Source organism: Cydia fagiglandana, chromosome Z, assembly GCF_963556715.1.
Source record: "Cydia fagiglandana chromosome Z, ilCydFagi1.1, whole genome shotgun sequence".
In the NCBI taxonomy this organism is placed as follows: Eukaryota; Metazoa; Arthropoda; class Insecta; order Lepidoptera; family Tortricidae; genus Cydia; species Cydia fagiglandana.
Genome location: NC_085959.1, coordinates 9692854 through 9719442, shown reverse-complemented (window position 1 = coordinate 9719442; position 26589 = coordinate 9692854). Strand labels below are relative to the sequence as shown.

Genomic DNA, 26589 nt, shown 5'->3' with positions numbered 1-26589 from the left:
GCTGTCCGCGCGGACCCGTCAGCTGCTGTAACGCTCCCTCAACTTAATACATATTGGTCCGGTGCGGAGCGATCCGCACAGACTGTCCGCGTGACACTAAAACCAGCCTTACTCACTAATAGGTTGGAATGGGGGAAATTAAAGACTTTATTATCACGTTATATTTACTTATTTTAAATTCAGAACAAAAAATTACCTAGTATTTAGAAATCTGCAGACTGCAGTTCAGTACAGTAATATTTGACGAAGCAAGGCACAGTTGGTATAGATGTAAACTTGTCTCGTATTACATGTTCCTGAGTGTAAATGACCTTACGGACACCCTGGGTTTTAAAACTACTTTGTACCTACCGAATTCATTCCAATTAAGTTTACAAATGGTGAATTATACTATTACTATATATGTATATGTCGATTACTATTACAAAACAAAGATTTACCTACTTAAAAGTCTGACTATCTGACGCCGCCTTATCTCTAATCTCAAAGCGTCAGATGGTTACAAGTAGGTAGACTTAAACTCCCTTATTCATAAACGTTTACTAAAGTTGACAAGCCGATAATAATCGTTTGTCCCTTGCCGCCGTATTGGTATGATGGAAAGGGACAAACGATTATTATCGGCTTGTCAACTTTAGTAAGTAATAGGGGGTTAGTAGGTACACCACCAGAAGGAATTTTATCGATAGACATATGTTTCAAAAGTACAAAAAGATAAAAATAAATTTAATTCAAAATTTGCGTATGTACACATATTTATTTACACATGAAAAAAAAATATTGTTCAGAGATTTAGAAATGATTAAATAAATTACCTACTGCAGTTAAATTTAGTACCTATAACTACTAGGGATGTACCGACTAGTCGCCGACTAGTCGGGAAAGCCGACTATCCGGCCACATTTATAGTCGGCGACTAGTCGGCAAAAATGGCCGATTAGTCGGCACTTTATTAGTGAAAGAAAACAGAAAAAAAAGAAATCAATAGTCAATATTTGCCATATGTTTTATGTCTATTTTACCAAAATACCTATTCAGGGTGCAGACGAAACTTTTGTTCATATAATTGACAATTTGATCGTTATCGTATGTTGGTGGGCTGGTTTTCCTCTACAGGTCGATCTCAACTGATTCTCGTGTAATTTCATGGCCAAGTTCTATAGTTAAATGATTTTATTACTATTCAGTTTTTGTTTTTTTTTTTTAATGGTGGAGCCATGGGGAACTGTTAATGCTATTGCAAAATTTTGAGACTTATAAACAGGGCACGTTGCTCGTAAAGTCGCTGACCACAGGGGATAGGTTCTTAACTAGCGACTACGTACGGGAAATAGAGCCTTGGAAATACCTCCTACAAGCTGTAGGTACTGACGGTCAGCTCAGGATCGCAAAATAAAAGAAAGACAGAAATCGAACCAGGATTCTTGTGATAGGTGTTTGAACCTGTAGAGAACAACCTTTTAGCCAAGCTAATATGTTGAATAGCGCAACCAAAGAAGCAAAACTATTGTTTTTCACCTTAAATTATACGAAACTAATGATCTGGCCGACTAGCCGACTAATCGGCCATTCGAGCGCCGATTAGTCGGCTAGTCGGCCAAATCAATAGTCGGTACATCACTAATAACTACCCTACATGTAGTATTATTTACTTACTTACTTCAACTCTTTGATTTTTTAATATTATAATAGTATTACTCGTATCATAACATATAATAATTAGGTACAACAGAAAATAAATACAGATGAATGTAAACAGGTAAAGAATTAGAAAAGTAAGAAGTAAGAAAAGTAAGACACACATTCAGCGAAATATTTTCAATTTATATAGATATCGCTGCCTTTCCTCGAAGGGAAAATTAAAAATATCCAATAAATACCGAAAATGACGGGAATTGTTACAACTCAAGATTTTAAAAAAAAGCGGTAGTAAATACCTACATATTAAATAAATATTTCGCTTTTGAGTAGGTATATTAATAAAACCTAATCAGACTAATCTCACTAATTATCCTTACGAAGGCCCTTCAAATTTGTGATGTTTTTCGCACTCTCTTAGTACCGGAAGCTTTTCCTATTTAAATTGCGTTTTATGGATTTTTTATTAACATAATTATGCATAAGAGTCAAATTACTTTTTTGCTGTAGGTACCCTAAATACGTACCGATTTCATTCATTTGAAAACAATATCACGTAGAGTCACAAAACAAACACAGACTTAGGAAGTTAAATAATATAAAGGCAAAAGAAATGCTTATAGATATAAACGATTGAGTAGAAATGAGATTCAAGGTTCCCTAGTTAAATAAATAAATTTAGAAATTAATTTATCACCATTAACCCCATTCGACTATCTTGAGTTTAAGCCGGCAACCTGCAAATAAAACATAACAATTAATTAATTAACATTATTTCATACTGAACATTATTCTTTGTTATAGTTAATTGTTTTCAGAACTCCATATATTTAGATCTACGTACGTACACCTAATCATCTACATAGCCAAATTTCTTAAAATAATATTAAAATGCAGATTTTTGTACAGATAATATATCGATACAAACAAAAAACACAGGCCAATTCCGTGTCGGACCACACGAATAGTCGGTTAATAGAAAGTGGTAGGTTTAAACAAAATAGCGTCTCTTCACCCATAAAATTAACCATACTTACTTGCTGCAATACGATGATCCGTGATGGATATTTTACAAGGCTTAGGGCCATTTGCACCATCCAAGGTTAGCCTCTAACTCGGAGTTAACCGTTAAAACAGAGTTAAATTGTACTGGTAACTCCGGGTTTAACCGGTTAACCCTGAGTTAGTAGCTAACCTGCATGGATCAAGTACTAACGATATGATAGTTTTAACTTGTCAGAAATATTCAAATATGTTCACCGTAGCAAAAAAGTTACCTTTACCTACAGAACTTCTCTGGTTATCCTAATGCCCGTCCAACGTTCTGTTCACTGAGGACAAAAATATATTATTAAAAATATATATATTAGGCACCTGTTCAGGAAAGTCCCAAAATAAATGTCACCCTGCTAAGTCATTTCAGAATGTAATTAGTACCTAATTTAATTACCTTAGCATTCAATAACATTTTCACAATGAAACGAATGAAATTGTTTATTGTAGAAGCATAAGGCTGTAACTATTTTTTTTTACCCTCCAGATCGGCGTGGTATGTTCATCTTAAAATGAAGATTGCAACGGATTTGTTTCGGGTGTGGATATAAATGTCAGAGACATATACAACTCCGTATATATACTCTCCGTTGATACTAAACATCTTGTACAATCGCAAAGCTACCTTATTTTACATATGCATTTATATTCAAAATAGTGCTACTATACGTCTACCGTTTAATGAGGCGATTGGTAAGAAGTTATGGTCAGCTACAAGCTGGTTGAAGGCTTGACTCCATGAAGTTGATATGTAGGTATTACGTTAAGTGAAGATATAGTATACTTATAAAGTTTTGACCCCACAATTCAGCTATCTTCTACTAAAAAATCACTGCGTGACTTCTTTCTTTACCAACCGCCCGAAATAAAGTGGTCGACCTATAATAGATTTTTGATGCTAAAATTTTACATTTCGCAAATGCCGCACAGCATATGGAGCAGGCAAGTCATAAAAAATATTTACACGTCTGGTCTAGATCTAGAAGGCGTGCCATGTCATAAGATCAGGTTCATCACCTATTGTACCCACACAATGTTCTAGATACCTACTTGTGGTAGTTGACAATGGCAAAATAATGATCTATACTTGGCAATAGAATTTAAACTAACACCTTGCACTGTAAGTACCACCTACCGCCGGCCAACGTGTTATGGCCAGGGAGGCCCAGCATAATTTGTGTTATTTTCGTGTCAATATTGAACACATTTAGTGGCGAAAATCCGACTATCGGGCCTGGAACGGGGGATTCCCGGTTCCAAGCATACACATTCACTCTCGGGGGCATTCCATGATTAGCGGATCGAAAATTCCACTAATCGACCTGAGCACATTTTATCATAAACCCAATCTTATAACAAGTTAGGGCCCCCCCACATCTAGCGTCTATCGAGCGTCGGCGTCTACAACTCTATGGCCGCTGCTCGACGCAACGTCGACGCAACGCCGACGCAACTGCGCAGCGACGTCATCTTCCATAGCGCTGACCAGACGCCGACGCTCGTAAGACGCTAGATGTGGGGGGGGGGGGCCTTAGTGCAACAACGAAGTGGTGGATAAAATAACCGCTTACAGTTTTTCTTGTCGGAGAGCCGGTTCTTCCGCCTCTCGCGGGTCACGGGCCTACGCTTCGTCGTGGCGGAGCGCACGAGACTCTCTATGATCTCGTCGTCGGCAGACAGGTCTCCACTGGAAAACAGGAGAACTAAATTAATTTGTGCTAAGCAGAAACTTATGAAGGCAAGAGAACTAAAATGTTAATTAAAAATATAACAAGAGAACTATCAAGCATCTTGATAATAATTAGGATCAAAATGGAAGAAAGAGAGAAATCGATCATATTTCATGTCAAATAACTAGAAAGTAGGCAAACCAATTTTTTAATCAAAAAGTTTTCATTTTTGCCTCATTAAGCCCGAACATCGCCTTAGTGAACCCATTTCGCACGATGGATGAAAATGGAGGCACAGTGGCAGGTGGCTACTACAATCGGGCGTGGCTCACTCCGCGAATTCGTCGCTTTGCTACAGGTAGCTAAAAGTACATCCGTTCGGCCCCAATTTTGGGGTTTGCCATAAGCCGCGCGTGGCGCTGTCGCTACCTAGCGGCCATATCTGTGCTGATCGTAACAGACGCGTTTTGTTAGAGAGTGAGTCTTCTGTACCTAGTACTATTATTTATTTTGTGCTACAATGCAAAGATTACAACCATTGTTATTGGGCGTATAGTTACTTAAAACGCAAGGTAGATTTTAACATGCATGACAGGTTAGGACATTCGAACGTAGGTTGGAAATGTTGAACCGTCAATTACCCACGACCATAAGCACTTACTTGACGAGGCTCCTTCTAGAATTGACCTGAATCTTGCGACGGCCGTCGGTGAGACTGTCCGTGTCTGGATCGGTCTTCAGGAGTTCCTTTAGAGCGTTGTCGGCCGTGTGGTCACCGTTCTTAGCGGAGTAGTTTGCCACCTAATAAAACAAATAACTTTGCATTATAAACGGAGGCTCATGCTATTATTCAGAATTTTAAATTTTTTTCAAAGATAAATGGATAACTAGAAGTTCGGAGTATTTTATCCAAGGCCTGGTTTTGATAACTCAACTAGACAGCGCTGCATAACACCATACGCTACGTTATATGTTACGTTACGTACGTTAAGTCACGTTACTGCAAAAATGTACCTACAACACTTAAGCGACATCTTAGGGCAAACTACTTATATTATAACTAGGCATTGGATGAATTGTTTCACTTTGTGCACCTTATCTTGCCTATTAAGGAACTTACATCAATAATCATCTTGCCCCTAGTTTTGTTCCGCTCTCTGTGGTTAGCTTTCTTCTCCAACTGCTGCAGCACGCGCTCCCGCGAGGTTCTGTACTCCAGGGCGAACTCTGCGATGACCTTCAAGAACTCTGAGGGCTTGGTCTTGGAGATATCCACTGCCGGGACTCCCAGGAACAGAAGGAACTTGGTGTACCTGGAACAACAGAGCGATTGTGTGCAAAAGACAGCATCCTTACGCAAAAGTATAATAATAATAAAGGTTAAAGTTATAACAGATGAATAAAAGGAAAATAGCAATCGCGAAGCGCAGAAACCTTAACTAATTATAGAAATCGCTTAGCATTACGCTTAGCATACACACGTTATCTTCAAACCTGTATTGTCCTTGTATCATGGAAAATATGGAGAGCCCGTCCACGTAATTGGACAACTGTAAGAATGCCATTCAAGAGATGGGAGCGAGGATGCGCTTCCATTGGTGCTTAATTGTATATTTGTTCTTTTTGGTGGATTGTTCCTCGCACTCTGCCCCTCTTCCTCACTAAGCTCTAGTAGAGGCGCTCGTTGAAATCATCATATTTTTTATAAAATTATAGGTATGACAGATAAAGAACAGACATTCTGCAATACGAGTATGTATGTATAAGGATATATTCGTCGAGCACACCTCTTTGTGCATCATATATATATTGGCGGCTTGCATAATTTTTCTCCTTACCTGCTCATAACCCTCTTCTTAATTATCGTCAGGAGTATGATCCTCTCCGCTGCATCTGTGAGGAACTCGTTGATTTTGGTCTTGAAGATCTGCGAGCTGTCGTGTTTGGCCACTCGCTTCATGTGGTCCCAGGAGGCTTTGCAGTCGGACTCCAGCTTGGATAGGTTGGCGGCTAAAATATCGAAGTCCACTTTGGAAGCTCTGATGACTGGACCCACCTGAAAAACCACGAGTACTGTCGGGATTTCTTTCTCGTAAGTTTCGTCTCGTAAGTCGTTTCTTTCTTTTATCATACTATTTTAGACTTAGGTACACTCGCGAGCAAATAAATGGAATCATCTCACATGTTTCTTCTCATTCTGTTTCTTTGCTCGAGAGTGTAAATTGTTGCTAGATTTTCCAAGATGCAGTATGATGATGATATATCGCCACTTACCTCACTAAAAAAATCCGTGCTATCCGGAAACTTTTCAATGATCATTTCACAAATGTGGTAGAGTAATGGATGTTTGTGCACCGTATCCTTCACTTCCATGACCTTGGACAGGTACTCCAGCCGGAACCCTCGGACCTGACTGCCGTTGAGGAAGGACCCCACTGACCGCAAGGTGGAGAGGATGACCTTAAAGGTCTTGTTGATCTTTAGCAGCTCTATGCCCTGCTTTAAGTCCATTAGTGGTTCTGCTACTTCTTTCTATAAAAATATTAAAATACAATTTAAGACTGGTTTTCAAAAATAACTCTGTTGAAATGTGGAATACCGCTGCTGTGGTAAAAATATCATTCAACTCACCTCTAAGTTATCAAAGTCTAGTTTGAAGACCCAAAGCTTGAGCCTGGATGACAGCTCGTTGATGGAAGCCAAGGTCAAAAGAAACTGCTCTGCGCTGCCCAGTGGTAGGTCTGGATTGGCGTACTGGAATAAATAATGTAAATGTAAATGTAGTTACAAAATAATGTACCTAAGTAAGTCTGGTCCTAATAATAGGCAAAAGATTAAGGGCCGTTTGCACGAAATCGATTGGCGAGTTTTACATTATAAATTTTTAGGCTATCAAGACCCATAATATTTAATATCACAATATAGAGACTTACATTTAATAGACTTACCTGTGCTTCTTGTATTTTGACCTTTTCCTCTTCAGTCGGAAGCATCGTCAGCAGTTTCTCAATGCCCTCCCTGCCGATCACTGTGGCGTCCATTTTCATGATGGCCGCCTTAATGGTCTGAGGGGTGGGCAACTTCTTCATTGCTATGTTTATAGCGTTGGATCGCTTCGCATCTAGTATGAGGTTCCTCTTTGGTTCCATTAGCTTCTGGAAAATAAATTTTCGAATGAAGTTTTTGATAAATTTTAACGAATTAATCATAAAGATCATGAGCTAGTCCTTCCACCCTGGCGGGTGCTGCCTCTGCGTGCGCCACATATATGACACGGATAAAGGGCAGCATCCGCGCGGTGTACCCTTTCCATGTCATTTAAGAGTCCAAATAGCCACTACGTGCATGTTGGCTTCGCCTCCACGTACGTTTGACAAGTCCGGAACACTATTGTTCCGTAATGGGTAAAGACATACAAAAAAAAACTCACCTCCTGTGGATTCGATGCCGTTTTGGAGTCAGCGATATGAAAAAAGTAAACATTAATCATTAAATAAGGCAATAATAGGCGGGCTTTAAAATAAGTACCTATATATAGAATTCATATTAAATATTTAACATCTTGAATATCAGGAGAATTAACCAGAACTAAATCTAAAAATTTCAAAGCTGAACAGCTAAAACATACCTTAATTATCAAGTCATTAGTCCTGGATTCAAAAAGATGCTCCAACATCGCTGTGTCCAGTTTCACATCCGGCAGATCGTCCCAAATGAACCCTCCGATCTTCGTCCTGACCGTCGGCGGCGGACACTCCTGGATCTCTCGCCAGAACAGCTTGACAGTCTTCTTGTTCTTCTTGATAGTTGAACTATCTGAATCGTTTGAGATCTCGGAGAGTGAATGCTTTGGTGGTGGAGCAGGAACGCTCTTCGTGAATGGTGGAAATGAACCAGGAGGTGGAGGGGGGACACCTACTAGAGGGAACATGCTTGGAGGGGGCGGAGGCGGGATACCGGCCGCGTTGGTAGCCGGCGACGACATTTCGTCGTCAGTGTCCTGACGTAAATCCGAGAAGTCCAGATCGCAGAGATGGAATTCCCTGTTAAGACATCCCTTTTTCAATTCTTCCCAATGGAGATCGTTCTCTGATATTTTAATTTCGTGGAGTTTTGGAGTTTTCTCTATTGTTGGAGTCTTTATCACCTCTGTAATGAAATGAGAGATTGTATACATATTATTAGCCTACATATATACAGATAGTTTAGGTACAAAGCTTTTTTTATAGGAACTTACCTTTTGATTGGGACTTAGCTAACTCTTCTTTGGCTTTAGACACTATTCCGGCCATGTCAGACACCCTCAAAAGTTTTTCCTCTGTGGTTGGACTAACGGGGCTCGTCAGGCGTTGAGCCAGGTCTTTGATGCTGTGCTCCCTGTTCAGTAACACCCCTCGGTCGTCCATGGTGTCCACGGGCAACTCCATCTTCTGACGGATGACTGTGAGTGCGTCTGCGGGCGTCACGCTGTGGCCTAGGGTGCCGTTTTGTATTCTTTGTTTCAGTCCAGCTGTATATCTTTGGTTTCCTAAAATATGTAATCAGTGGTAAGAAAAAATAATTCAATAGAATCAAATCCAAAGATATTAGCTCTATATTGTGAATATTTTCTGTGACTATATTACAGAGTTATTCCATTGATCGAATTTGATAGAATAATAAAATGTATGAGCTAAGTTTGGGGTCTGATTCAAATTATTGGTTGGATTGCCCCAGAATTTTATTAGCAAGTCCCTTATTTACCTACCTAACAACCGGATGAAAAGTGTGGCATCCATATATTTTTAAGTCTTACCCCAGTAAAATTGAATATAGGTACGACTATAAGACCTATATTTCATATATTTACTTAAATTAGAAAAAGCATCTAACACTCAAGTTAAAGCAAACTGCATGACAACACGCGAAAAGCGCATGAAAATCTAAGGTCTACTTTCACAACAACCAATGTCACGTCGTTAGCTTAGTTATACATAAGTAACGTTAATCAGAATCTTAGGCTTAATTGATTGTTGTGAAGGGTGTACCTTCAGATGTAGGGTTAGCAAATGGACAAACCGTTTTTGAGCATATCGCACAGATTATTTATATGGGGCTTCTCTTCTTCTTCTTGGTGCCCGTTGATGCCATTGCTGTAGGGTTTTCCATTTCCATTGCAATAATTTCCGTTAGAGTAGTCCCCATAAGAGTAACTGCCGTTCGTGTGATTCCCGTTGAGACCGCTGAAGCCATTTGAATTATTTAGCATTTCTCGTTGTTGTGTTATGTGATGAGCTTGCCTCGCGAAGCGGTCTCGTCTTCTTTTTAAAGCTGTAGTCAGTTCTTTGTTCTCCTTGTTGTCGAGTATAGAGGGTAGGAAGGGCGGTCGTATGTTGTTCAGTGGTTTGGGCTCTCTTATGCTTGGCTCGGGTTCGGCGTTGGTGGCTTGTTTGGCTGTTGTTAGTAAAATGGGAGGTAGTAAGCTCACGTCAAACGATAAGTAATGTGAGTATAAAATATGCATAGTATTGTTTCGGAGATTGGTTCTGACGCTAAGTAGGTATAATCAAATCCTTTTTGAGAAGGGTAACGCCCTCAGTAGCCAATAGCATAGCCAGTACTAACATAAGAAGTAGGTAGTCCAATGCTAATTTTAAATAATCTCATGAATAATCAAATAATCTAACTCCGAATGCAATACTTTACAAGTATAGGTATTATGAATTTAATGTGTAAGGCTGCTTATGGTATGAGGAAAAATCTATTATTAGGAATCTGCCTTTTATTGCATTAATTTATGGTCTACGCGACACAAACAGATCTACTATAAACCCAATGATAAATAAGGTATCATGCAAACCTTTTCAAACAATCAAACGACAAAGCATTGCCATGAAACTTCAATAACAATGGAACTTCTATATAAAATACCTTTTTCCTTCATTTGTTGCTTCTTGGACTTTCTCCTGTCTGACGTGTTCAAGTTTAGGCTTCGCCGATGCACAGAGTTGATCACAGACTCATCTAGTTGCCTAAAACATAGAAATATATCATGAATAATCAGCCAGTTTGATCAACGTCGATAGTGAACTATGAAAATTCTCGTACCTACTATTAATTTAAGAGAACTCTTTAACGTCGATATGTCACCGTTGGTTTGGTGCAAACCGACCCTCGGTTAAAGTTAATATTATCTACTCACTTTAAAGCCGTTCCACTTTCGTCTCCATCCTCATAAAGCAGCACGGCTTCGAAAATCTGCAACTGTCTCAGCAGATCCAAGTCCGTCCCTTGTTTCGACATATACAACTGCACGATGTTATCCATCCCCTGGTCCTGCAGGCAGTCAACCTGGTCGTAGTACATGTCCCTATCGGGGACGCTATTCAGACACCTATTTATCAACGTTGTGGCGTAAATTAATAGCTCCGTGTCTGAGGCGTCGAAATCTTGGAGTATTTTCATCACGTTGTACCAGGGTTGTCGGCCTTTAGAAGTGTCTACGGCGTTAATAGCGTCTATGAGGAGGAGGCAGTTCTTTTCGGTGTATTCTACGAAGACTAGGAGGAGCTTGAGTGCCGTTTTGACCACGTGACGGAACTTGCTGGAGATGAGGGAGTAGAGCCATTGGATGCAGTGCTTGTTGGCCATAACTCCGTGCATGCCGTCAACGTACAGAAGTATCTGCAACGACAGTTGAAGTGGGGAAATAATGTGACGGTCAATATAATTTAAATATAAGAGATATGCATAGTTTTGTACTTTTAACAAGCTCCCATATATTGCCTGTCTATACCGGTAGAACAAAACGTAAACGTAGGTACGTACGAGTGTTCCCATGATGGCAAAATTAAATTATAGGCACCTATTGTACATGAAACGCACATGTCCTTAAATAAGCGACCGGCGATACCTACGTCCTCTTTATTCTGAAATTTATGTAGCTGTTAAATTACAACCAAAAACTTCACCTTGAATATCTTTAGAATTTCAACTAATGTCTGCTGCTGATACGTAGATGTTCCTGAAATGTAGATGATAATGTATGATGGCGTCCCTTACCTGTCCAAGTGCTCTCAGGATATAATCCAAATAGTTGTGGTCGGCCATGCTGCTGACTTGCATGAGGCAGTCCAGGCCCTTGTTGGCCACAAACTCGTGAACCAGGTCCTTGTCCGATTGCAGGATCTGCTTGAGAGTAAAGAGCGCTCTCCGGAGCTCTCTCCCTTGGGAGTGGAGTAGCCTTTCTGTGAACAAAAGTAGGTACCTAGTTACAAAAAGTTCTAAAAATTAGCATGCAGTGACGAATGACACCAAGGTGATTTTAAAAGAGCAATTTGAACTTTACAATATTTACATGGAATGCATCCAGTGTAGTAATTAATTGCGTCTTAATAGTTCTCGACAACTATGCTTAGGTAAGATAATAAAAAAAACATACAACCGAATTGATAACCTCCTCCTTTTGAGATTTGGAAGTCGGTTAAAAAGTTACGGCAGTTACCTAAGTACTTCTTCACTGCTCGCCGCCGGCCCTGTTAAGTTTCTACGAGATTACAATGGTTGTTAATTGTAATGTATGCAAGTAGGTACCACGTAGTAGGTACCTACATGCCTCACCACAGCCTACAATAGAGAGTCTTCATGTGATTGATTGATTTCTAATATTGTATATCTAGTTTTTAGTCCATGGCCGTTTAAAACTGCACTGAACCGGCGTGGCGCAGCGTGAAGAAAATAAACAATATTCGTTGGCATGACAATCAGTTGTCACGGAATCCGTAATGCACTCATGATTACCTATGCAAAACTTAACAGCATGATTTCAGCGCTGGTAACGAAATTAAGAGTACTATAGCAGCTATACGATACCGCGTGTTGTTAAATATTGTTGTTGAGTCTTTTTCGTCGAAGGAATTTTCCTGGGAATCGACATTTCATAATGTTTACTACTTATTCTTTCTATCGATCACCTATATAAAAGCCTGTGCCAATAATGTACCTGTGACGTCTAGTTCTGTTGTTGTATTGCGAGGTAATAAATAAAACTCAGTTGGTCAGGCATGTGCTCCGCGCGCGACCCGTCTGCACGGTATGACAGTTGACAACAGAATGTCGACCTGCAGGTAGTTCGCATTGCACTTTTATTGTGTAAACGTCACATCTCTTCCTTTTTATAAATGATTTATTTATTTTACATTATGCGTTAGCTATGCAACAATAGTTCAACCATCTCACATCTGTTTATCTTATAACTGCTAGGTTAATTTAGATTCTAATTCCGACTTACTGCCACCGGTCCGGAAAACAGCGTTAACCTCAGACCCGAGAAGAACCGGTGGAAGAAACTCGGCTAGGTGTATATATATTTATTTCTCAACAGTTCAACGATAAACATTTTTAACAATATCAATCTTGGAATATTTAGAACTAGTTATTATCTTATACCTAGTACCTAGTACTTATTCCTAGTATCTCTCTCAGTTGCTTAGCGGTCAGCTGGAAGAGACCCCTTAAAAGGATAAGTTCATCTTTGTACATATTTATTCTCTTCTCTTATTGTTATGTACTTGTTTAGTGTAATAAAGTGTTTTAATACAATTATGGTTTTACTTTTACAATGTCAGTCCCTGTCCTTCTCCTTTTTGCAGTTTTGAGTCTGTTTTCTTTTATTCACATTGATAACTCGGGGTTTAAATATCTTACGAGTTTAACCTTAATTGCTACACATTTTCTTTGGATGCTTACACTTTTCTAGGTTTTTCCATTAGCATTCAAGCTATGTACATGTTTCAAACATTAATATCTATTTCGAGAGTTTCCAATAAAATTGTTACAAGCAGGTTGCTTTCTAATAACATCTCGTACCTGTACATTATTTATTGGCAACAGCCGATTGCCTCAGTTTTACTTGGCTTGTTTGATAGGTAATACAGTATAATATATAGATAGGATGCAATTTATAATATACGTAAATGGTCCAATGTTAAATAAGGTAAAAAGTCTTACAAGATACATCACAACCTGTTTAGTTTTACTTGTGTATTGCCGGCCTAGCCAAGGTTACAATCGCCATCGCTTCGACAACGAAAAGCATTATGTCTCTCTATCACTCTTCGATATTAGTGCGACAGTGACAGCTGCGTTTCGATCGCTACGGAGCGTAAGCGATTGGTATTCCGGCTACGCGGCCTGGTATGATATTTACGCAACCATGATCTATACCTACCTACAAGTAGATTTCTATTACTCAGGTATAATGATGTAGGTACCTACATATTTGACCGTTATTATTATAAATTGCATTGGATTGGATATATTATTTTATTACCGTTTTTTAATTAATACAATACTTGCTGAATACAGATCAATACCTGTTCTGTTAATCTAGCAACTTACTGTTACTCATATATTTATGTCATGAAAACAACTCCAATACTTGCTTACTAATTGGAAGTTGATTTTAGCCTTGACTATAGTCTACAGTAGCCCTTGACTACAATATACAGTCTTAATTTGATCATGATTACAGTCACATTAATTATTATTATTTTTATAGACATTTTGTTTCCATTAGGTTCAATAATTTAAAAATATATTATAGAGCAAAACTAGCACTTGTGTATGTTCATTTTCCTGCCTTGATTGTGGCATACGAGTATATTGTTTAACTCTAATTATTTATATTTTACAAGGAACCAATGGAATGTCATTACCATGAACACGGTTTCACTTTACTTTATTATTTTTCCGTTGCTTTAATAAAACCCTAGGCCATTTTGGGTTTTCGTTCATATTTGGTACTAAGTACCGAAAGTACGATAATTATTAAACAACGACTTAAGTAAATCACTCTCTGATAATATATGTAATATATATGTACTCTTGAAAATATAAAGAGGTTCGATCTGCAACCTCAATTTACAAGGTTTGTTTGATTTGTTAGTCTCAACCTCAATTTGGCAAACTGTAGTTTGGTGCAATCAAGATCACGTCTGGTCCTTAGGGTTTTATACGTACACAGTATAAATTTCCCTCTAACGTGCCTTTTTATTACACTTAAAACTCATGGCTATCTGGGTCATTGCCCGATATTGATGCCATCACTTGGCAGTCCGTTTTACGAACTTGGTTACTATTTTCGCATGTGTATGTTTTCACGATTAGGAACAAGTCATATATAAAGTAGCCCAGTGGGAGTGCAAGGTTTCACGCATCGCCACTGATTGGTACTTTGTTTTTATTTTCAGCATTTACTTTAGATACCTACATGTCTGGCATTGTGACAGACCCAGCGTCTATTTATTTACCTTTAATTTACCTTTGACCTGATTGTCAATTTATAGAATTATGTGTTCTTATGGCACTAAAATTAGTTGATTGGCTTTAGGTAATTTATTTATTTCTGGACTTTTATCTAGTCGGCCCGTCGACTTTTATCGGTATTCATTTAGTCCTAGTGCTTTGCATTTTGAATTGGCCTTTGTAGGCACATTTATCACATGCCGGCACATTTTATCTTTTAGGGGGTAGGCGGCGCCATTATCGCAATCCTGTCTACCTGTTTGTTATGTTGGCCCAAAACTCTTTCCGTTGCATCCTAACATTTTATCTATATTTTTCCATAATCACTTGTTTATTGTAACTGAAACCCCTAGATTCAACATTTCTTTTAGATCCACGGAGGCTCAATTTTCAACGAATCTGTCAATAAGATCGTTTTCCTTTTCCGCATTGAAATCACGTTTAGAATCTTTAGGAATAGATTAGATTAGACATTTTCAAAGTCTAGTTTCTGTTGCATCAGTCGAATTATGAATTGTTCATACCAAATCTGTTTCCGTGAAAGGTATTAGTTTAATTCGTCGACAGCAACTTTGAAAATGTCCATTACCTACACTAGCTTCTAAAACGTGCGTACTTGGAGGAGTGCTCGCAGCTAGCAGGCACACGACACTTAGGCACATTCTAAAGCGTACAATTAAGACATCATCGTAAAACTATCCGTAAGTAAGCACGGAACATGTGCGTTAGGTAAGTACCTTCTAACTACCGGGTTTCTGTACTTAAGGAGTTATCGAAGTAACACAACGTGTAAAAACAGAACAGGTAGACACATATACATAGGATTGGACCCCAAGACATTACATTGAAGTTCGACGAGTCTTTGTGACAATAACCTGAGTTTCAATCTTTAAGGTTAATTATAGTCACATATTACTAACAATGTTTTATGGATTTTTTCCTGAAATATATTAATTTTTAATTTTGAAGAACTTATCATTTGCACTACATGGGCCGATATCCCATGCAGCACTCGCGGAGATTTCACTCCAATTGTAGGTATTTATTTATACGGAACTCGTATCTTGCATAAACTATGCATTAATACCTTTGGCTTTTCAGTCTATGAAACTCGACTTTGCCTGTTTGTCATATTTACAGGCAAGTTTGTGTCAATGTGTAGTTAGTCATTTTAAATACACCATAGTCGGCATCAGCAACCCTGCCCCACCACCATAACCGCGATACTTGCATTTGAAAACTCGTTTTTAAATAAATAACTTATTTAAGGAGGACAGGGTAAGCATTTCATGAGTTTCCAAATGCAATCGATCACCGCGTAATCATTGCTGGCGCGGCAGAATTATTAACCATACCTTCCCAAGGCCCACGGTCCTACCAGATGAAATAGGTAAGTAGATACTTTCTAAGGTCAGTAAAATTTGAATTTTTTACATCTATTCGGAAAATGGATATTTTAATATAATTATTTTCAGGAAAATCTGTTTACTGCATACATGTACGACTCTAAACTTCAGACTCTCAAGACTCTTAGACCCTTTAGATTAAGACTCTTTAGATTCTATAGACTCTTTAGACCATTTAAACTCTTACAATCTTTAGACTCTAATTTAGACTTTGTAGACTCCTTAGACTCTTTTGACTATTAAGACTATTTAGACTCTTTGGACTCTTTTAGACTTTTTAGAGACTCTTTAGATTCTTTAGACTATTTAGACTATTTAGACTCTTTAGACCCTTTAGACTCTTTATACGCTTTAGACTCTTAAGACTCTTTAAGTTCTTTAGACTAGACTATTTTTTTTTCCTTATATATTATGTGATGTGAAAAACAGTATGGGTCACATGGTAGCAAAATTATTTTCACTTTGGGCGTTAACCCTTGAATCCCTCACTAAATTCAGTATTCCATTTTAGAATCCCTCGCTTCGTTCAGGATTCAATGTTCGCCGTCAGCGTCGCCGTAACAATAACATTTTGCTCCTTAGCGACATAGGTTGTGTTTAATTGTAGCACGGTTGCATCTGTTTTGCTTCGTTCCATTTGAAACAAAACAAAATCAACCCTGAATCCTACATTATAGATTCAGATTTCAATAGCAAGTTCAGATTTTTCCTTGTATGGCTGGGCCCCAGGAGGGTAAGTGCAATATTACCCATCAGATTAACACAACAACATTGACAACTATAAATTCCCTTTTTGGAGAATTCTCGTATTGAGCTTAAGCTTTACGACAAATTTCACCGACAGTATCAGTTTGTTTACTTATTTTTCCTTTTACATTATAGAAACAAGACCCAGATAATATATATATTATGCTCATTTGGTTAAATAATTTAAATGCACATCTAAGTAGCACGTAAACTAAGTAGCACATATTGTATAGCAGCATTAGCAGGCTTAGCAGCTGATCTGTTGATTATTATTGAATTTGACTCGAAATAAAGAGTACATTTATTATTTATTTAGGTAGATGACTTCCGGTTAAAAGTAATAAACCTTATTATGTGAAGTATTATTAAGCATTTGCCCTTAATTTGATACATTTGTGAGCTAATTATAAACTACAGCGAACCCAGATATTGTTTCAACAACCGTTAACGCAGACAGCACCACGTTGGTATACTTAGTTACCTATAATAAATTACCGGTGAACAGACATATTCAGCACTATACAGCAATATGCGCGACAGTTTATTTATTATACGTATAGCTTAATTATAGTTTTACACGCTTCCATAAATTCACAGTCGCTATAAAAGTTTTATTTCTATTTTATAATAACTTATTTTACCGTATTTGGCTTAATTTCTGTTCACCGACCCGTTTTTGGAAAGCTAAAAGCATTAAATAGTATTTGAACTGAATAAGACGTTGAAATGTGCCCTATAGTAATACTATTTGCGTAAAAATAGTTTTTTTTCTCGACCAAAATATAGTTTAAGTACCAGAAGTGTACCTTATAAAGATGTTTATGTGCTGCTCAGAGCTATATTTTAAGTCCACATTGGGTCAATCATACCTGTGCTATTTGGGTCATTTGTCTCCCTCCCTTTCATTGAAAAATAATTTCAAACTGATCACTTTTTGTCGGATATTTAGCAACTACATCGGTTTTGTTTTCTTTTTCTTACGTTTTTTATCCTCGTCGCCATTGTGACGTCTAGTTCTGTTGTTGTATTGCGAGGTAATAAATAAAACTCAGTTGGTCAGGCATGTGCTCCGCGCGCGACCCGTCTGCACGGTATGACAGTTGACAACAGAATGTCGACCTGCAGGTAGTTCGCATTGCACTTTTATTGTGTAAACGTCACAGTACCTATCAGGTTACCTATTATACGTACTTTTTCCACTTTTTAATTAACAAAACAACATACCTACTGTATATAAAAATCGCGCATTTTTAAATGTTGTAACTGAATTGTCTAATTGTGTACTTACAGTATACATGTAATACATGTTATACAGTCGTAGTCTAAGATATGTTTACCTTTATTACAAAGGAGTAAGATGCTAAAAAAGCGTTGACGTCGACTGTAGTACCTACTACAACAAAATTTGTAGGTATGTTGTTGGCAGGTGTTTTAAACAGACCGACATTTTTTTTCTAATTTATTAGAGACTGCCCTGAGGGCCTACCGCGAACCACATTCGACGTGTTACCTCTCGGCCACACTCGTAAATTTGTACGTAAGTGTAACAGGGAGGCAACAAGAGGAACGCGGTAGGCCCTCTGAATTCCGCAACGCGACTGGATTTGTTGTCTCCAGACAATTTTTTGTCAATAACATATTGTTTGATATCAGTATTAATTAAGACTGATTATACAGCACAAACTCGATAATGACTGTTACGTTGTTTTATTACGTTTAGGTACCTCGGATCTCATTCATTATATCGACATTGCGATGCCACATTGGGACTTCTCAAACTAACGTTTTTTTTGTGCCGAACTAACGCTAATAACGCTAAGTTATTTAATCAATAAATTGTGAATTTATGCGATATTTGATGGCCGAGCCGAGCGACACCAAGACAGGTAAATCTAAATTAAAATGTACCCACGCTTATTGCTTGTCGATTTGCTGGGAAGGGTGGATGGAATTGTATAATGAGGATACTCACCAATGATGGCATGCACCCGCACCGATAGCTGCGTTCGCAGAATGATTGCGTTCTTCCGACTGTGGACAAAATAACATTATTGTAATAATTTTCGTAACCTTTTCTAGTGAAAGGATTTTCACTAGAAAAGGCTTACCGTTAGGATATGGAGATGTATAAATAATAACCTAGGTTTGACACATTGTTGCGCTCGCATTACAGATGTGCAATTTGCGGTAAATTACCGGAAAATTGGAAAAGTTGTCGGTTATTTCAGGTAAATTTTACGAGAAACAAAGGAAACTTTCATTTTGGAAATGGAAATTTGGATTCCTATAGGTACATAAAATATGAGAAGTATTAGAACATTTTCCTAGTGGCTATTTCAGAATTTTGGAAACTTAACGACTACTAAGTATAGACCCTGACCATTAAAGACCTGAAAAAAAAGGCAGGAAAAAACCTGATCTTCCAGTATCCCTCTGTCATTGTGTACTTGTGGAGCCACCATTGAGACATTTCACAAGTCTTGCTTACTTTCTTGCAACTGCTAACAAAATACGTCAAGCTTAAGAACACACTGTTATAACTTACTTAATTTTTAGGCCAAAGATTGAGCCCTCCCACTAGCATAAAAATGTGATCAGTGAAATTATCATATTTTACTTGCTGTACCATTTTTTTGTGGCAAGTAGACATTTTTTAAGACAAAAATAAAAAATGAGTTACGAAAACCTTGATAGTTCTTTGACCGACATGAGTTGACCGATGTTTTGGCTCCGATTCATATCCGCATTACCGTTTGCAATTGTAATCACGAATCAGGTAGGTATTCCCACTAGAAACGTTTATCTTTAAACCAAAATGGTTCAGAGCATGAATTATATTTATCGTACTAGAATAAAACAAATAATAAATCCGAAATAAAATATTAAAATTTAATGCGACCCGCAACCAAAGGGAGCTTATAAAATGTTAGGTACATTTTATAAGCTAAGTTAATATTGTATGCCACTTCATTACTTTAAAAACCAACAATCCTGCAAAGTCCCACACAACACAAAATCACGGAACCAAAGAGGAGAAAACACAAAAACCCTCACATGTCTTCATCGTCCTCGAGCATGTCTGGCACCAGCAAGCACGTCAACCACAATTCCTCTATCTCCGCGATGCTCGAGTCACTCTGTCCCACCGGCTCATCGGCAAGATCTTGCACATCCATTTTCTATTACATACGGGGTGTTCACTTGTTCAGATATAAATGTCGCGGCTCGCTCGGCCGGACGAGCGACTGGATGCGGTAGGATGGCCTCGTTTGCGATCGGGATAGGGATAACGCATCATTTTATTATCCTGAATTAAGAGATTGGCTATACACGGCATGAAAGAAGTTGACGCACCGTTTGCAAAGTGTAGTAAGTACCAGGGTGCCTATTAGACGCAATAAAAGTAGAAGATATCCTCCTTGCTCCAAATGACCAGCGATAGATTTACTAATTCTCAACCGATGGGAATTTACGACCTGGCCATATATAGTTTTTTAGGTAAATACGGAACATTCTAAAAACGAATGAGCTGTTGTTTCACTAAAGTTGAGTTGTTATCATGAAAACATCGATTAGTTGTTGTTCGAAACAGAGGTACCTACTGTACCTACCTACCTAAGTAAGACGTCGTGCAGGGGTCATCCGGAGGTTTGCGCTACAGTACAGGAGGTATTTTTAGACATTTAAAACTATTTTTATTTCTTATTTTGTTATGTTGACTTTTGCTTAATTTGAAATATTTATATCAAGATGTAGATTTAAATTAATGATTTATATTTGCCACTCTGCGATGGTGAGTAATATGATATGTCTCGTCTTGGCATGGCCGTGTCCCCAGATTATGTAAATATAGTTTGCAAATAATGAATATAGTATAATATAGGTTAAAACAGAACATAATTTGCATGCCTAAAATGTGCTGAACTCGCAAAATTGCATGTTAACATCAAATTTCTGTACCTACCACATTTCTAGCAAATAAATTTATATTTCTATTTCTATTACAATTTTATAATAAGAGCAGCCTGTAGCCGCAGTGCAAGTGCATTGTGTGCGCGAGACCCAGTTTTTGCGCGGGTTCACCTTCATCGGCTCGAAAAACCGACGCGACGCACTCACGGTTTCGCTTCGGCTTTCTATAGATAGAATTGGTCATATAGTTTTTGTAAATATAATTAGCCATACACGTCACATACTAAATTGACAGTAATTAGATCACAGCGTCAAATAAATGTTATTAATGCAATTATATTTAACATTATAAAAAGAAGTGGAAGTTATTATTATCTATTAAATTTAATTTAATAATTATGGTTTCACAATTCAAAAGGTAGCAAAACCAAGTTTATGTAGGTACATGTTTTTAAACGTTTTTAGTTTAGAAAATCGAAATAGAAAGGTATAAGTATCTACAATATTTTTTGTAGTATTAGACCGAAATGTGAATCAATGTCCAACAATATGGGCACCCTACTTTAATTTGACGTGGAACTATGTATACTTTTATTAAACCGGCCCCGGTACACTCCTGAACCCGCCAGGACCTTAGGTATATAATTAAATATCCCATATTTTTTGTATAGTATCTGTATATTTAGGTATTTAAATAAAAGTATTTAAACAAACAATTTGTACATTTTCGGGTAGTTTTAACATTTATTCGTTAACCAACCAAATACAAAACCGCATGGATCAGTCACTGAACGACCTGACTTTAACCTACAGTATTTGATCAAGTCATGTTATCGTCAACCCTCAAGTCTACTTCATAAAATTGACAACCTTAAAACGCAACACATTGAAAATATGTATTGATGTATACCTGTCACTGTACCCAAGCGATGTGCAAAATACTATATTTTAAATATTCAAGATGAAATCATATCTATTATACGAGTAGTTATAGCACAAATGTATACCGCTTCAACTAAATAATGTAATTGATTATATTTCGGCACAGATACGAATAGGTAAATAGATGGTCAAGCAAGGCACGCATTTCAAATTTTCTATGAGTAGATATCCCTTCGCGCCTACATTTTTCAAATATGCCGCCTTTTTCTACTGACAAGATCTGCTTGACCATCTATAGTTACCTATAGCCTATAGGTAGGTATCAGTGAAAGGTTACCTTTCACCTATACAGTTGGATACAATATAATAGTTATTTAATTTTTAAACAAAGCAGAGTGAAGAAACTAGTACGAGCCCCGATGCATATGTTTTCGTCTAGTGAGACCATTTTTTGAGGTTCTCGCGTTTGTTCAAAAATAATGTTTTTGTTTAAAAATTACTAATATTTAATGCTTATACTAATGTAATTTAATTTTATATGATAATACTCTGCAATAACTAAATCCGAACACAAGAAATATCTTTTGTACTGAAAGGAAAAAAATCATGTTTTTGATATTTTTTTATTGACGGGTAGGATTACAACATATGTGAAAAGGGCTATTACTAGGGAAAGCAATAGGGCTCTGCCAATGTACTGACAATTTTGTTTCGAGCCCATGCATGCAGCAGTGCTGTAGGAGAGGACAATATGATTTGGACAACCAAAAATATCCCATAATATAAGTATATACCTTACCTACATAACTGTTATGGCTCCTCTATACGATGGGCCAACGCCGGCCACTCCAAGGGACGCATTTATGCGTTAGAGGGAGCAAGTCAAATTGCTATCTCATTCTACCGCATGGCTGCGTCCCTTGGAGTGGCCGGCGCTGGCCCATCGTGTAGAGGAGATTTTAAATGTGCCTTCTTTTAGTTACTTTACTCCCCACTGGGTAAGTGTTCTTCAATAGTTTTTATATATGAAAACTAATACAGTGAAACCTGGTTAAGTGGGACCTGGATAAGTGAGAAACCTCTATAGCTGGGACTCATGGTGCGGTCCCGACACTTTAGCACTGAATTACCTCCGTTACTGAGAAAAAACGAACCTCTATAACTGGGATTCGTTGTTGTGATTTTATAGTCACATTTACCTCTATAATTGAGACAGAGAGTGTATTTTACCTCTTTTACTGAGACTATATTTATAAGATTACATTTTCCTAATTGGTTTTTAGAATTTTTAGGGAATTGACTTCTGTATCTGAGATAACGTCAATCTATGACCTCTCTAACTTGGACTTCATTGAACAATTTCCGTATTCTTACTAACTCTTCTTAGTCTATCCACAAATTCTGCATTTGCGTAATTGTGTCTAAACAACTTCAAGTTTGATTTAGTTAATTTATGTAAGTAGTTAAGACTATCGAAACGAAAGCTGAAATTTTGATACGTAACACGAAAAAATAAATTTTCATTTATTAAATTTCTAATACGCAATGAAGTCCGTATCAAATTTAATTTATGTAATTTTGAAATATCTATCCTTTGGAGAATCATTCAAAATAAATTCAAATAAATATTTAAACAGACTTAAAAATATTTAGGGACAAGGAGTATTTTACCTTATTTATTTTTAAAGATAATTACTAAATACCTTATTTACCACCTCTATAACTGAAATATACTATATTCTCACCTCTATTAATGGAACCCTCTGTAAATGAGACAGAAATTTATTTGTACCTGGCTAACTGGGAGCCTGGGTAAGTGGAAAACCTCTTTAAGTGAGACAAATTTGCTCGTCCCTTGAGATCCCACTTATCCAGGTTTCACTGTATATCACAATCTCATTTTAGTGTTCATCTCATTGATATTAGTGATGGTCTACTTTAAATCTGCATATAAATGAAAACATATTTAACTACACAAACGGGTCTACCGCGATATAATTTCATTGTTTTCACCTTTAATTCCGACGTTTCAGCTGAGTTGCACCATCTGTGGTCACGGAAAGACTGACGTCCCAACAAATATCAACGGAGATATGAATAAAACACCACTAAACTACCCGAAATTAGTTTATAAAAATGTTCGGGGTAGACAAAGAAATTGCAGCTACCCGTTAAAGTTTAATGTTTATTGTCCACGGCACGACACGCAACACTCACAGTATCCGTACACTGGTCCGGAGATATATCCGCTGGTTTCAACATTTGAATCACTGACCCACAAGTAGACGATAATTTGTACCCGTCCTCTCGATTTAAATTTATAGGGTGTTTTTTAATTTCAATCGCCTCTCTCACGAAGTCACGATCTGCGGATAATAGTGTCACTCGTTGGAGAGGACTTTATGTAGCTCAATCCCGTGATTCGTGAAACGGCCGTTTGCCCGTTTGTGTAATTAAATATGTGTACAAAACGCGAGAGTTTAAAATGCAAACATATAATAAATATAATAATTTAAAAAATATTTTATATATCCAATTTTGGAGCAAAGTAGGCACATTTTACAGTTCATAGATTCTTAAAAGTCCCTGTTTACTCTGCTGTTGCCGAAGTCGGGTAAAATCAGCACAATGGAGTTGTAAGTATTGGTCAATAGTGCCAGTATCAAAATTGTCCTAATGGATGGTGGGCTACACCGTTCATTGACGAGCAGGGGGGGATAGGGGGCAAGAGGAAGTGCACCAGCGGGGCCGCGCGTACGCATATCCATTCAACCAGGGCCCCACTGACTGTGACGAGTTGTGACGTCACAATTCGCATGTGGCCGTTTCTATGTAGACCTTGAAGCTGCCACTTAAGAGTTTACTGGATGCCCTCATCTTACTGACGCTGAAAAAAGGTGTTCTCCTCACATTACGAATAAAGATGTGGAAGAAAGAAGGCTTTCCTTATGACAAAACGGACGGATTACGGATAGTCGCCATCTCAGAACACCTGACGGGTCGCGTCGTCCGTCTCTGCAGCGGTCTGCAAGTAGATGGTGTATAGGCGTACCTCTCTTGCAGGCCCTCCAGCTCCTCGTCTTGCTCGTTGAGCGTGGAGTCCAGGTCGAGGTACGGCCCGTAGTCGCCATCTTTGAACACCTGCAGGGTCGCGTCGTCCAACTGTTGACAAAAATACTTTGTTAATAATTAGCGTCTTTCGTTGTATACAAGCGGTATGCCTTCACGGGAATTTTGTTCATAAGTAATCCTTTTATTTTATACTAGCTGTGCCCGCGGCTCCGCCCGCGTGGAATTCGGTTTGTGTCAGTAAGCTGCTAAATATATAAAAAATAGTAAATTACATTACGCTGTATTTTTTTATTCAAAAAATTATAACATTTATAATTTCCTGCATGATAATTTCTTAAAATAATTCTATCTTATTGTTTCATACTTTTTAGAGCGCGATTTGTAGTAGTCCGACTACGCCCGACTCTTTAGTATGAGAAAGTCGAAGTCGCCTAGCTTTGGACCGCGTGCAGTGCGCCACATACGTCGGGCAATTCCCGACTCTTTTAGTATGAGGGCGCCAAAGAAGCCCGGCTTTGGAACGCATTCAGCGCGCCACGTGCGTCGGTCTTAGCCCGACATTTTTGAGTATGAGGGTGCCTTCGGCGCCCAACTTTGGCTAGCGTACAGCGTCTCACGTACGTCGGGTTACGCCCGACGCTTTGAGTATGAGGGAGGCGCCCGGCTTTGGAACGCGTACAGCGTATCACGTACGTCGGTCTACGCCCGACATTTTTAGTATGAGGGTGCCGTAGGCGCCCGGCTTTGGAACGCGTACAGCGCGACACGTATAGTTCGTAGGTTTCAAACAGAGCCCGACGGCTAATCCTATTGTCTATTGTTAAGTAAAACCGCACGTGCTACTTACCTGCAAAAAAGGGTCTTACTCATTCTATCTGGCACCTGAGCGCGGGCTAGTCCAACGCTCAAAAAACCAGTGTAGGTGCGCTCTCCGATAACGCGCCTTTGTTACGCATCTCGATGACACATTTTAGACTGGTTCTGTAGTGTTCGACTCGACGGTACTCAGTAACCGAAGTACTGTATTTTTTATGCAGGTGGTTGTGGCACGTGGCACGGCGGTTTTACTTACCAATAGACAATAGGATTAGCCGTCGGGCTCTGTTTGAAACCTACGGACTATACGTGGGGTTCAGTCCGTAGCAGTGCCGGATTAAGATATTTTGGTGCCCTAAGCATTTCTAGACCATGGTGCCTCCTCTCCCTAGGGTCATTAAGATTAATTTTTTTTTTAAATCGTGTGGTAAAAACGATGTGTCTGTCCCTAATTTTAAAATTTGTTCTACTTTTTCAACCCGGCATTTTGGTGCCCCCCTCAACGTGGTGCCCAAGCACGTGCTTGTTTTGCTTATTGGTTAATCCGGCACTGGTCCGAAGGTTTGACTATGGCTACGGCTTTGGTAAGCGTACAGCGTATCACGTACGTCGGGCTAAGGTTAAGGCATTCAGAAGTTAAGGTGTAATAAAGAAACTCAGATAGATAAATATATACCTACATACAAACACGAACGCTGAAAACACAATACACTCTCTCTCTCTTTTTTTCGGGTAGTCGTGAAAAAGATGGCACTGTGCAATGAGGGGTAATTAATTTACTGTCGTTTAATTTTGTTGTATATTATTAAATCGACATAATTATTCAATTAAATTTGTTGATGTCCGTACCCCCTCATCTAAATTTAGAGTTAATTTGGCAAAAATCTCCCTCGGTGGCTATTCATGTCACTACCGTATCAAATTCAGCGCCATCTGTTAGTTTACCAGGGTACTCAATAGTGGTAGCAGATATTTGAAAAAAGTTTGCCCCTCCTTCCTAAGTAGCGCCATAAGATTCAGGGGCAAACTTAAATCAAGCGAGTGTTGTGGCTACCCCCCCTTTTAACGGTTGAATTTTGATAGTCTATAACCTGGCCGGAGATTTTCTC

General features: G+C 38.3%; 1 protein-coding gene across 3 annotated transcripts in view; it reads right to left on the bottom strand.

The window, feature by feature from the left end:
- Window positions 1-599: 599 nt before the first annotated feature.
- LOC134678297 (FH1/FH2 domain-containing protein 3) overlaps window positions 600-26589 on the bottom strand; it is a 105992-nt gene continuing 80002 nt past the window's right edge. Inside the window, exons 5-21 of one of the 3 annotated variants that reach the window (XM_063536790.1) lie at window positions 24645-24754; window positions 18771-18829; window positions 11403-11587; window positions 10543-11024; window positions 10272-10372; window positions 9420-9794; window positions 8599-8889; window positions 7990-8510; window positions 7310-7516; window positions 6993-7115; window positions 6636-6893; window positions 6200-6417; window positions 5482-5674; window positions 5023-5162; window positions 4263-4378; window positions 2922-2969; window positions 600-2375 (exon numbers count right to left, since the gene is read on the bottom strand). In XM_063536790.1, the coding sequence (XP_063392860.1) occupies window positions 2944-2969; window positions 4263-4378; window positions 5023-5162; window positions 5482-5674; window positions 6200-6417; window positions 6636-6893; window positions 6993-7115; window positions 7310-7516; window positions 7990-8510; window positions 8599-8889; window positions 9420-9794; window positions 10272-10372; window positions 10543-11024; window positions 11403-11587; window positions 18771-18829; window positions 24645-24754 (3405 nt within the window). In that variant the 3' untranslated portion in view covers window positions 600-2375; window positions 2922-2943. Of the gene's footprint in view, window positions 2376-2921; window positions 2970-4262; window positions 4379-5022; window positions 5163-5481; window positions 5675-6199; window positions 6418-6635; window positions 6894-6992; window positions 7116-7309; window positions 7519-7988; window positions 8511-8598; window positions 8890-9419; window positions 9795-10271; window positions 10373-10542; window positions 11025-11402; window positions 11588-18770; window positions 18830-24644; window positions 24755-26589 lie in introns of all 3 variants that reach the window. The other 2 variants (XM_063536792.1, XM_063536791.1) reach the window with 2 other exon arrangements.